The sequence below is a fragment of the Eschscholzia californica genome, unplaced genomic scaffold, assembly GCF_041429995.1.
Source record: "Eschscholzia californica isolate CP2 unplaced genomic scaffold, dmEscCali1.0.p SCAF_2, whole genome shotgun sequence".
NCBI classification, from domain to species: domain Eukaryota; kingdom Viridiplantae; phylum Streptophyta; class Magnoliopsida; order Ranunculales; family Papaveraceae; genus Eschscholzia; species Eschscholzia californica.
Window position 1 is genome coordinate 63163139 of NW_028238309.1, and position 12976 is coordinate 63176114.

The following is a 12976-nucleotide window of genomic DNA, read 5'->3' on the forward strand; positions in this document are numbered from 1 at the left end:
CGAATGCAACTTCTGTAAGCAAAAGGGTCATTGGAAGGCTCAATGCCCCAAGTTAATGAACAAGTCGCAACATAATCAGAGACCTCAAAAGCCTTTTCAGTATAACACCGCAGCAGTTATACCGCCATCTGACTCGTCTGGTTCTAGTGGTTCATCTTCCTCTGTGCCCAAAACTGATAATGTGGTTGATCAATTTCAAATGTTTCAGAAATTTCTTGCTATGCAGCCACATGCCATGTCCACCTCTGCTCCGCAAGGCCCATTAGCTCCTAAGCCTTCTAGTACTCCATTAGACTCACTCTCAGATCAGTTTCAGAGATTCTTAGCCATGCAACCTCATGCCTTGTCCTCTTCTGAAGGTTTGTCTTCTCTTATTTCTTCGTCAGGTATGCCTTTTTCAGTTTGGATTTTAGATTCTGGCGCCTCTCGTCATATGTCTCCTGAGTTATCATCTTTTGTTTCATTAAAGCATATATCTGATCTTCCAGTCCGAACCGCTGATGGCACACCAATGTCATTAAGTGGTATTGGCTCTGTTGTCACACCTAATCTATCTCTTCAGAATGTTCTCCATGTTCCCAACCTTACTCTAAATCTTGCTTCTATTAGTCAGTTGTGTGATTCAGGATGTTTAGTTTTATTTTCTTCTACTGGTTGTTATGTACAGGATGTACAATCCCAGAAGCTGATTGGGACAGGCCGTAGGCATGGGGCATTATATTTTGTAGAGGAGCTGAAAGTACCTGATGTTGCAGCTTCCACTTTTGACTTGTCATCCTTCCGTTTGAGTCCTTCATCTTCTAGTTTTTACTTATGGCATTCTCGTCTTGGTCATGTTTCAGCATCTAGGTTGAAATATTTAGTGTCTACCGGTGCATTAGGAGATTTGCAAGTTAAAAATATTTCTGATTGTAGTGGTTGCAAACTTGCAAAATTTTCCGCTTTACCTTTTGCTCCGAGTCTGTCTGTTTCAGTTAAACCTTTTGATCTAGTTCATTCTGATGTATGGGGTCCTTCTCCTGTTCCCACAAAAGGAGGTTCTCAATACTATGTTTCCTTTATTGATGATTACACTCGTTTTTGTTGGGTTTATCTTATGAAACATCGTTCTGAATTTTATGATATTTATCAACAGTTTCGAGCCTTAGTTAAAACACAATATTCCTCTATCATTAAGTGTTTTCGATGTGATTTAGGTGGGGAATATACTTCAAATAGGTTTCGTGAGTTGCTTGTTATGGATGGAACTATTCATCAATCTTCGTGTACAGATACTCCTCAGCAAAATGGTGTTGCTGAAAGGAAGCATCGGCACATCGTTGAAACTGCTCGTTCTTTGTTATTGTCTGCCTTTGTTCCTAGTGAGTATTGGGGTGAAGCTGTTCTCACCGCAGTAAATTTAATTAACAGAATTCCAACTTCCCATTGTTCAGGTTTGTCTCCATTTCAAGCATTGACAGGGCATGCTCCTGACTACTCGTCCTTAAGAGTATTTGGGTGTACTTGTTTTGTTCTTCGTCCTCATGTTGAGCGTAGCAAGTTATCTTCTCGTTCTGCCATGTGTGTATTTCTTGGTTATGGTGAAGGTCAGAAGGGTTATCGGTGTTATGATCTAGTTGCTCGTAAATTTTATGTCTCTCGTCATGTTGTATTTTTAGAGCATATACCTTATTTTTCTATTCCTGCTAATGCTCATGATGTGACTCCCTCTAACCTAATCCATATTGATCCTTTTTCTGATGTTTGTGATACTCCTACTACTGATGTTGAACCTGCTGCACCTGATGTTACTGATGTTCCTCTCACTTGTGATGTACCTCCAATTCCTACGACTGACCAAGCTCTTAATGAGATTGCACATCCACCTTCTCGTTATCCTCATCGTGCTCGTAAGTCCACTCAGTTACCTGATTTTGTTTGTTCTACCTTTTCTCCTTCTTTTACTTCTTTCTTAGCATCTATTCATTGTCACTCTGAGCCTTCTTCCTATAAGGAGGCAGTTGTTGATCCTCTTTGGCGAAAGGCAATGGCTGAAGAACTCTCTGCTTTGCATAAGACTGATACATGGGATTTGGTACCTTTGCCCTCTGGTAAACGTACTATTGGTTCTCGTTGGGTATACAAAATTAAAACAAAGTCTGATGGGTCTATTGAGCGGTACAAAGCAAGACTAGTTGCTAAGGGGTTTTCGCAGGAGTATGGGATGGACTATGAGGAGACTTTTGCTCCGGTTGCAAAAATGACTACTGTTCGTATGCTTATTGCAGTTGCTTCGGTTCGTCAATGGCATATCTCTCAAATGGATGTTAAAAATGCTTTCTTAAATGGAGATCTTCAGGAAGAAGTTTATATGAATCCTCCTCCTGGTGTTCCACATAAATCTGGAGAAGTTTGTAAGCTTAAGAAAGCATTATATGGTCTCAAACAGGCACCACGAGCTTGGTTTGAGAAGTTCTCACATGTAGTTACATCTCTTGGCTTTGCTTCTAGCAATCATGATTCAGCTCTTTTTGTCAAATATAGTGTTGCAGGTCGCATTCTTTTGTCGTTGTATGTTGATGACATGATTATTACTGGTGATGATATTGATGGTATTGCATCTTTGAAGTTGCAGCTAGCACGCCAATTTGAAATGAAGGATCTAGGCACTTTCCGTTACTTTTTGGGGATTGAAGTAGCCTCTACCCCGCAAGGTTACCTTCTCTCTCAGTCCAAATACACTACGGATATTCTTGAGCGTGCTCGTATCAGTGATACTCGGACAGCCGACTCTCCTATCGAGTCTAATGCTCGTTATTCTTCTACAGATGGTACTCCTTTAGCAGATCCTACACTATATCGTACTATTGTTGGCAGTTTAGTTTATCTCACTATTACTCGTCCAGATATTGCATATGTTGTGCATGTTGTTAGCCAGTTTGTGGGTTCACCTACTACAGTTCATTGGGCAGCTGTTCTTCGTATTCTGAGATATCTTCGAGGTACTTGCTTTCAGAGTCTCCTTATTTCATCAACTTCTTCCTTGACTTTGCGAGCATATTCAGATGCAGACTGGGCGAGCGATCGCACAGATCGTAAGTCTATTACAGGTTATTGTGTATTCTTGGGCGATTCTCTTATTTCTTGGAGGAGCAAGAAACAGACTGTTGTATCTAGATCATCTACTGAAGCTGAGTATCGTGCTATGGCGTCTACGACAGCTGAGATAGTTTGGTTACGTGAGTTACTTGCAGACATGGGTGTTTCCATTCCAGAGGCTACTCCTATGTATTGTGACAATCAAAGTGCTATCCATATCGCTCATAATTCAGTCTTTCACGAACGCACCAAACACATTGAGATTGATTGTCACTTTACTCGGCATCATTTCACTCAAGGCACCATCAGTTTGCCGTTTGTCTCGTCCACTATGCAGATTGCTGACTTGTTCACCAAGTCACACTCGGTTCCACGCTTTCGTTTCTTAGCTAGCAAACTCTCGATGCTTTTCAACACCGCATCGTGAGTTTGAGGGAGGGTGTTAGAATATATATATATTATAGTTAGGGGTTGTTTAGTAATTTGCCCTTCAAGGGCCTTTTAGTCTTTTATGTTACTATATATTTGTTCCTTGTAAAACCTAGTTTCACTAATGAAAACCCTTGCCTCCATTAGAGTGTTTCTTTCATCTTCTTCCCTTTGAATATTCTTATTGTCTTCAACATGTGTCGTTCTTTCTCTCTCATATATCTCTTTGTCTCTCTCTCTCACACACACACACTCACACAGTATTGCTCTTTCTCTCTCAAAACTCTCTGATGGACGGTCGACCACGAAATCTGAAACCTTCGACAAAGATTTTTTAAACCTTCCTCGAGGTCTAGGGTTTAGGCTGAGAAAGATCTACAAAGAGATAGAGCGAGCGAGGGAGAAAGAGAGATAGATCTATAAAGAGAGAGAGAGAGAGAGAGAGAGAGAGAGAGAGAGAACACGAAAGACAAATTGTGAAAGATAATGATAGATAGTGAGAGTGAGAGATAGGTGGTGGAACTCGGCATTTGTGGTGGTGGAAGAGAGGTGAAGATGAAGTATAGGAGGTTATGACACACTCAAAGGAATTTTATTTATTAAAGAAAAATATGCCTCGAGTCAATCATAATCCACCAAGTCTTTATTCTATGAAGATTTTAGGATGTCAAAAAAAAAATTAAATTACGACAAATGTAATATATTCTTTTTAGTGCACACTATTTTTCTATTTACTTCTACACATTACTTTTGTAATTTCAAACTTGTTGGAATTAATCTCAAGTACAGTCTACACAAGATACATTTGTTGTAATATTGTATCAACCGAATCACTTAGAAAAGAAAATGAAAGATTTGCATATTAGGTTTTATTATCTACTCCATAAATTTAAACGCACCACTAAGAGTAGTCAACACAATCGATGAGTTTCAAGACCACGTATTTTAGATTGTCACACACATGAAAACGTTAACCAAAAGAGATCTACCGCGTCTTATCTGGACGCCTAGTCTTCCATAAAGCATCTTCAATAACTCTTTAAAAGTCATGCAACTGGGCCAATAAATGGTTGGGCAGTGGGCACACAAATAAATGTATTAATTTGAGTAGCAAAGAACCACATCCATAAAATCAAATAAATGCATTAACCATTTTCTGTCTAGTCTATTCTTCATTAATACAATCAAATTGATAACTGATCTAACATAAATTTTAGAAATAACTTTGTATCTTCTTCTATTGCATTAGACAACTCTTTTACAAATATAAAAGTAACATAAAATTCATTCCACCCTTAGGAGAGAATTGAAGGTTCTCCAATCATGTGTAGCAACTGAGGTATCATTCTTTCAAAAAAAAAAAAAAGTGAGGAATCATTATTAAAGCGCGTGTTCACTTGAAGTTCTACGAAGACTCAAAATCAATCTCACTCGTCTGAATACAAATCAAGTGATACCAGAGATCAATCTAATTCAACAACTCTGGGTCCAATATCATAAAGAGAAACAAAGACATTTTGAAAATAATTTCAGACTTTTTTTTTTCAGACTTTAGAGTCATAAAAATAACACTACCTGTTTCAACAAAATAAGAAAAACACTACCTAACCCAAGTTCTACAAACGGGTGTGAATTTTTTTCCTCATAGTTGAGTAAGCTTAATGGACGGCTATTAAGCACCCAACATATCCTACAAAATGAAACGAGAAGTATAATATCAAATACTCCAGAATGTTACCGTCATTGGTCAACTATTATTCCGTAATGAATGCTGACTTAGTTACCATTAAAGCAAAATACCACACTGACCCAACATCTTTCCCGAATATACTACTTCCTACAAACCCGTAATCAACATTCACGTGTTGATCTCGCTTAAATCCTATGGTTCTTAATGTTTCGGGAGCCATATCCCGTTCTTCCTTCGGGATACTTAATACTGATTAGTTAACAACAAAAATTTAGATCTCATATTTTATAAGGAATATCTTTTTCCTTCTTTTTACTCCATGCACAAAAAGCTTCCTTTATTTTGCCCTTTTTGCTTCCTCAAGGCTTCATATTCATATATTGATTGGTTAGCTTCTTGTTATTTGTTTCAACAAGGTACCCATTCTCTCTCTCTCTCTCTAATTGTTTGATTTGAAGTTGTGGGTAAGTTTTTATTTTCATGATCTTGTTGTTGTGAATTATATTGTATATTGGTGGTTTTCATTCATATGGGTAAATTATATGCAAATTTCTCCAATGGGTTATGATCCAATGTTTGGGTATTGAGTATTTTCTTTTGTTTCTTCAGATTTGTTTATCATATATTCTCTTGTTTAAATTGGATTTAGAGTATAGTTCCTTGTTTATTTTGTTCAAATTTGAATTATGTAGTTCATGTGTTTGAAGGAATGACTCAAATAGAAGGAAAAACAGAAAGTCTTTTGAAGAAATTCACAGACTTTGTTTTGTTAGCTCATTGACATCAAAATGCTTGTTATATATAAAGATTGGATCTTCCTTTTATATGCATATATTAAATTATTTCATGTGTTTAATCTATAGGTACATTCAAGTTCAATTTTTTTTTTCGAAAGCTAGAAACCTGAATATCGAAGGCCTCTGTTATTAGTTTTCCTTCTTATGATGAGATCATAAAACATAGTAGATTGAAAAATGGGGATGATTGTTTGGTAACCGAAAACAACCCATGAACAGGTTCATTCATGGAACCTTTAAACATAGAGAAAAAATGGGTATTTTCGTTTGTGGTAAGCTCTCTCCTATGTGTCTTCCTCCTTGTAACCTCTCTCAACTTGGGTCTTGTTTCTTCTTTAGATAAAATCAACTCTATCTTTTCAATTTTCTCTAGAGGAACATCGTTGAACCAAACCGAATCAATCTTTGTTGAATCTAAAGTTATAGAACCTCCTCCCCCAACACAACCCTCTGTTCCTCGATTCGCCTATCTGGTTTCAGGTTCTAAAGGTGATTTAGAAAAGCTATGGAGAACTTTGAAAGTCCTTTATCATCCATGGAATCACTACATAGTTCATTTGGACTTGGAGTCATCGGTGGAAGAAAGGTTGGAACTTGCTTCTCGTATAGAAAGGGAACCTATATTTGTAAAGATTGGCAATGTGGATATGATCAAAAAAGCAAATATGGTTACTTACAGAGGACCAACTATGGTTTCTAATACACTTCATGCATGTGCCATTATGCTCAAGAAAAGCAAAGAATGGGATTGGTTTATAAATCTCAGTGCTTCAGATTACCCCCTCATGACACAAGATGGTTCGTTTTTATTCTCTCGGTATTTTCAAAAGTTCGTTTGTTGATTCTCTTATAATCTTATAATCGTTTTAATTTATATATGCAGATATTATCTACACATTTTCAAAATTAAATAGAAGTTTCAATTTTATAGAGCATACAAGTCGGTTAGGTTGGAAGGAGTACGTTGATTTTCCTTTCTCTTTTTGATCTCCTTTTTCAGTTTCTCTTTCGGTTAACTATAATATATTCATACACTAATCTTATAATTCTTTTGGTGAACAGAGGTCAAAGGGCGAAGCCCTTGATTATCGATCCTGGACTTTATATGACAAAAAAAGCAGATATATTCTGGACAACTGAGAGAAGAGAACTACCGACAGCGTTTAAACTATTTACAGGTCAGACTCTCTTTTTCCATCATTTCCTTCAGTGTTGCAAAGATTAAACATAGAGAATTGATGCATACTATATGAATGCACCCAAAAAATGTAAATGCATTGTCGTGCCTGCTGATAAAAATACCAATAAACATGGAAGAAGATGATGGAAGAGAAGATAAGGTAACCAATAGAGAGTAAACTACACTCATCTATGGTGTTAATTTTAGTAGACTTGTATGGAAAGTGAGACATATATGTAGGATAAAGATCCTTTAAGGAGAGATTTTAAGTAGGGTATTTGGCTAATCTAACCGAATCTTAGAAGGTGTGATTTAGGGTAGGTTTGGTTAAATAGGTCTTATTTTGTCAGGTTTAAAAGAGGTTATAATTCCAAACGGCAGTTATAGTTGTGTTGGCTAATTTATAATCAACCATTAGGTCGGTATATTCCAGATGAGAATCCGAGCCTATATCCAAAGATATATCTGATATGGACCATTTTTTTCCAACTCTATCCCTTCAAAATGCGTTAAATTAGAAAAATAACCTCCCGTAAAATCTCTCCCTCGAAAATACGGTAAATTAGTTAAATAACCTTCCTTGAAATCACTATTCACATAACTCTCCTAACATCCCCACATTGGATGACCGTAAGCTTCTCTTGATTTTAATTACCTTCTCTACTCCTAAATATGTTTTATTGACATTTTCCCGACAAAAACAACAATGTGTTTATGTTCTTCTAGCTTCTGGTTGTTTTCATGTAGTTTGCCTAAAAATTTAATTTTCACCGTGCCAATGCCACAGGCTACACATAGTATATATGTATATATATATAATAAGGGAGGAGGGTATTTTTTTGATAATATACCCTCCTCTTGGATGGCTAAGATTACACCTCACAAACTTATCCCCAAGGGTTGAGATTATATCTCTCAAACTTATGTTCAAACCCTCTTTGATGGCTAAGATTACACTTCCCAAACTTATCTCAAAAGGTTGAGATTATACCTCCCAAACTTATCTTCAAACCCTCTTCATGGCTAAGATTACACTCCCAAACTTCTTCAAAGGTTGAGATTACGCATTTGATAGAACGAGGGTATAACCCGTCCCTTGTCGGCAGAGACAGTTCTCTAATTTTAGCCCTCAGATATAAGTTTGGGAGGTGTAATATTAGTCATTGAAGATAAGTTTGGGAGGTATAATCTCAACCCTTAGAAATAAGTTTGGTAGATGTAATCTCAACCCTTAGAGATAAGTTTGGGAGGTGTAATCTTAGTCATTCAAGAGGAGGGTGTTTTCTAAAAAAGATAACCTTCTCCCTTATTATATAGTTGGGGCGAGTTGGGTTGTACGTAATTGTTGCAGGATAACTATTGCCAAATTTAATGTACATACCTAATGGGTGAGAGGAAGAACTTTTGCAGGTTCAGCATGGATGGTTTTATCACGCTCGTTTGTCGAGTATATAATATGGGGTTGGGACAACCTACCGAGAACTCTCCTAATGTACTACTCCAACTTTTTGTCATCACCGGAAGGCTATTTCCACACCATTATCTGCAATGTGCCTCAATTTGCCGAGACTGCAGTTAACCACGATTTACATTATATTGCTTGGGACGTTCCTCCGAAACAACATCCTCACGTTCTAAACATTAACGACACATTTAGGATGATTCGAAGTGGTGCTCCTTTTGCCCGGAAATTCAAGAAAAATGACCCTGTCTTAGATAAGATAGACAAAGATCTTCTTCAGCGAAAAAACGGTAGCTTCACTCCTGGTGGTTGGTGCTCCGGAAATCCTCCATGTTCTGAAGTTGGAAATCCTACTAAGATTAAACCAGGTCCAGGATCACGTCGACTTTCTTTTCTCTTGTCTAAGATAGCCTCTTCCTCAAGACTTAGGTCAAATCAATGTAAATAGATTAGATGAAGAAGTTCTTCGTTTTCTTGTTGCAGCCAAATGACACTAATTTTAGCTTTGTCATAGTGAGGACGGAGACGTCGAGCTTCTCCGTTCTCTCTCAAAGGTGTTTGTGCACCGTATTTTTCTTGGTCAGAAACAGTATAACACGTTATCCGTTTTCTTCACTTTTGCCATGGAAGCTGAAAAGTATCGTTGTTAGCTTATACTTACAAAAGGATCCATCAGAGAAACGAAACACCAATAGTCGGAAGAGCAAGATTGAAGTGCAGGGCTAACCAAGGAGAGTTTATTTATTCCATGAGACAAGAAAAGTGCAGGTAATTCACTGTCTGTAACAACAATAATGATACTTCATCCAACTTCTATGATTGAACTTTCAATTTGTTTATTCAATCTGGTATTATTTGGAGCCTGAATCAACCCCGAGTCAGTTTCAAACATTTTTTTTATCTCTTCATTTCTGACTCGTGAAAAGCGTTTGACTTGGAGCTATTATGAATACTTATTTGAAGTTTGTATATATCTGACTCTGCTTTAGACTCCTATTTTGTCCACGGCGTGATAGATTCAGACACGTTTGTATATATCTGAGTCACATTCTGATAATGGAAAAAAATCACCCCTTCAACATGACTTTTGATGTCTTCTAAAACTTGATTTCTCAACGAATATCACTCGAGAAATCATTTATGTTCTTTCTGAATTCAAATAAACTTCGATAAATCTACAACTACGAACGCGTTCATAAACTAGATAGTTTAGACCATTCATTAAAAACTATTTCTCAATCTTCTTATATATCATTCGATATACAGATACACTATTATATATTTTCTCTCAACTTTACACCTCGCCCGGAAGATCATACATTCACAAACCAAACTTCATTATACTTCACATATCAAACAACTTCAACTACTGCAAAATGTTGCAGAGAAGGTAAATTGTCTAACAAGTCAAATGTGAGCAAGGAAGCCTTCGGTTTCCTTGGTCGGTTAGAAAACCCCTCGGCGAAAAACGGAGTAGAAATTGTTCTCTCACAAGGACCAAACCATTTTGCTTGCATATACTTGTGTTTTCTCCATGGACCCATATGCATTTTGTTCTCTTTCATACATTTTTTAGCGGCCGAACATAAGATCTTGATAATTGTTCGTACTCTTTCTGCCTTTCCGATGAATACCTCCGGAAGTCTATCTATTAACTTGTTGTATTCTTCGTTTGCTCGTGCCATTGTGAACTCGGCTCGAAAATTTAACTCAATTATCACTCTTATTTCTCCTTTTTTCGAACTTGAATCTACTACATCAAGATATGTGTGTTCCCCTGTTGAAAAAAAATGGTACAACTGAGTCAAATTCTGAATCAAACCCCAACTCCCAATTCATATTTATACAAATTTTTGTTTATTCGTCTACTTTTTTTTTCGTTTGTTTGTCTGTTTACCTGACGGAATTTCAGACGATTTTCGCCATTTAGACCTACAAATAGCTATGTTGAAACCAGCCTTTTGAAGGCGATCGCTAACGTCTCTCCTCATACAAGTTCGGCATCCACCGTGTACTGGTCTCAAGCACACACAAACACTTCCTTCCAGTTGGTATTCCTTCATGGCTTCTTTTGTTGCTAGCCTGATTTTCGACTCGATCGATGTAGTCCTTATTAAAGTTGCCTATATAAAATAACAAAACCCATTTAGTAATGAGCTCTTAAAACATAAGATTTAGGTTTTCGAATGAAATGACAAATCGAAAATAATCTTGAATATAATTAATCAAATTGAAGTAATAACTAATAATTAAGAAAAAATGTAAAACAACTTACTTGGAGAAGTTGGTTTTGATCTTCCCAAAAAGCTTTACTCTCAGCAACACTTTCTGGGTTGTCTTGGTCATCGTCATCCTCGCCTATATCATTACAATAATTTTCCGGTGACCGATCTTCTTCCTCGAAATACCCAAAATCCATATCAACAACACTTGTCAGTCGGCCAGAAAAACCGACATCATTTCCAAAACCGGCGAGAATCCGGTGACCGGTGGTTCTTCTTCCCAGTGCTCCGGCCATTGTGAGTTATAACCTCTCCACACAAAACTAGTGTCTTAGATTTATCTTGTGAAATGAATGATCACAAGAATCTCTGGTCCTTTATATAGGTTAGATTTTAGATGGGTCCCACTTTGACAGACGTGGTTGAGCGATTCGCCGCGGACATTGTTGTGGGACCAAATGTAGATGTGTCAGTTTTTGATTGGGTGTATGATAAGGACAAACTAAGTTAGATAGATAAATGAAGGGATGGGAGTTAGGGTTTAGACAGCAAAGATCCACGTTGGTTTAGTGTCAATAATGAATGGATACAGATTTCTTTGGATATACTCGAATATCCATCCTACGGAGAATGTGTTATTTCCACCGAGTTTCACATCCCACCATACAAATTTTATAAAAAAAAAAGGGTTATTTCTCAAATGGCCCCCAACTTTGTGACCAGCTTCTTGCCTAGCTCTTAGATTAGCAAAAATACTCATATGACCCTCTTTTTCAGATTCTGTTATAACACCGTCAACTAGTCATATTTTTTCTCTCCTCCATCTCATCTGTTCTCTCTGCCACTTCATCTTCTCGCCACCTCATCATCTTCTCCGGCGAAGGTCGCCGACCGACCAATTTTCCGAACGGCTACCTTTAAACATAAAACAAAACTTAAAATTAAATTTTTTTCTCTCTCTAATTTTTTTTCTTTCCTTTCTCTCTCTCAGAGAACAGATGAGATGGAGGAGAGAGAAAATATGATTAGTTGACGGTGTTATAACGGAATCTGAAAAAGGGGGCCATATGGGTATTTTTGCTAATTTAGGGGGCTAGCCAGGAAGCTGGTCACAAAGTTGGAGGTCATTTGGGAAATAACCTAAAAAAAATCATGATGTCTGTGTTTATCTAAGTCAGATATGAAAGGCTGCGGCTTTGGAAATAAAGAATAAATCTGGAGAATACATTCTTTAGGAGATTCATGTTTTTTTGTATATTCTCCGGGGTATATTTTATTTTAGTCCTAAAACTCACTTGATCAAACATTGTCCCCTAATCTTCATTCTCTTTATCACCTTCACCACAACTTCCCACCACCACCATTCCGACCGTTGTTGCCACCTCTTTTCTTTCCACTCTTCTACTCTTTAACTCACTGTTACCCTCTCTCATTCTTGTTGCTTTTTTTTATCTCTCTCTTTCCCCCTCTCGCTCTTTTCATTGTAGATCACTCTCATTATTTCTCTCGTTGTAGACATATCTCTCTCTCACTATCTATATCTCGTGTAGTCTTTATTTCTCTTTCTCGCAGTCTCTCTTTCCCTCTCTCTGTCTTGGTGTGTATAAATCTCTCTATAGAAATCACAGAGTTCGTGACCACGAAATCTTCGAGGAGAGTTTCACCAGAAATCCTCCTCGATGTCAGGTTCGACGAGGGGAACACTTCCCTTTGCCAGAGCAGTGTCTGTGTGAGAGAATGAGAGAAACAATGAAAGATCGATTAAGAAATAGTGAGAGATTAAGAGAAACAACGAGAGATCGGGAGACATAGATAGTGAGAGCAATAGAGAGAGAGAGAGAGACAGAGAGAGAGTGAGAGAGAGTGAGAGAGAGAGAAGATGAAGATTATGGGACAATGTTTGATCAAGTCAATTTTTGGACTAAAAAAAATATGTTCCTGAGGCAATATTTATTGAGTAAAATCTTTATTCCCTGGAGATTTTTTTTAGCTCCCAACCGCCACGACCATCTGAAACTTGATTCCAAATAAGTGATGTGGGACTAGTGTGAACGATTGAATTAGGTGATTTCTGCGTTTATTTAAGTAAAATATAAAAAGTTAAAAACGTGTTGTTTT

General features: G+C 37.3%; 2 protein-coding genes across 4 annotated transcripts; one reads left to right on the forward strand and one right to left on the reverse strand.

Moving 5' to 3' along the window:
• The first annotated feature begins 5282 nt into the window (after positions 1–5282).
• On the forward strand, positions 5283–9503 carry LOC147560138 (beta-glucuronosyltransferase GlcAT14A-like). 2 transcript variants are annotated; one of them, XM_086662205.1, is made up of 5 exons: positions 5283–5613; positions 6061–6792; positions 6878–6953; positions 7057–7172; positions 8585–9503. In XM_086662205.1, the coding sequence occupies exons 2-5, from the start codon at positions 6222–6224 to the stop codon at positions 9082–9084; spliced, it is 1263 nt and encodes a 420-aa protein (XP_086518331.1). In that variant the 5' UTR covers positions 5283–5613; positions 6061–6221; the 3' UTR covers positions 9085–9503. The 2 variants fall into 2 exon arrangements, with proteins under 2 accessions (XP_086518331.1, XP_086518332.1); XM_086662206.1 differs by having other exon boundaries at positions 5596–5661.
• Positions 9504–9759: 256 nt separating this feature from the next.
• LOC147560139 (uncharacterized) lies at positions 9760–11213 on the reverse strand. 2 transcript variants are annotated; one of them, XR_015234759.1, is made up of 4 exons: positions 10912–11213; positions 10534–10759; positions 9852–10413; positions 9760–9811 (listed from the first exon to the last, which is right to left on the reverse strand). XR_015234759.1 is itself a non-coding variant. In XM_086662207.1 (3 exons), exons 1-3 carry the CDS (start codon positions 11152–11154, stop codon positions 9989–9991), a joined length of 894 nt encoding a protein of 297 aa, XP_086518333.1. In that variant the 5' UTR covers positions 11155–11213; the 3' UTR covers positions 9829–9988. The 2 variants fall into 2 exon arrangements, 1 of the variants encoding a protein (XP_086518333.1); XM_086662207.1 differs by lacking the exon at positions 9760–9811 and having other exon boundaries at positions 9829–10413.
• Positions 11214–12976: the final 1763 nt, after the last annotated feature.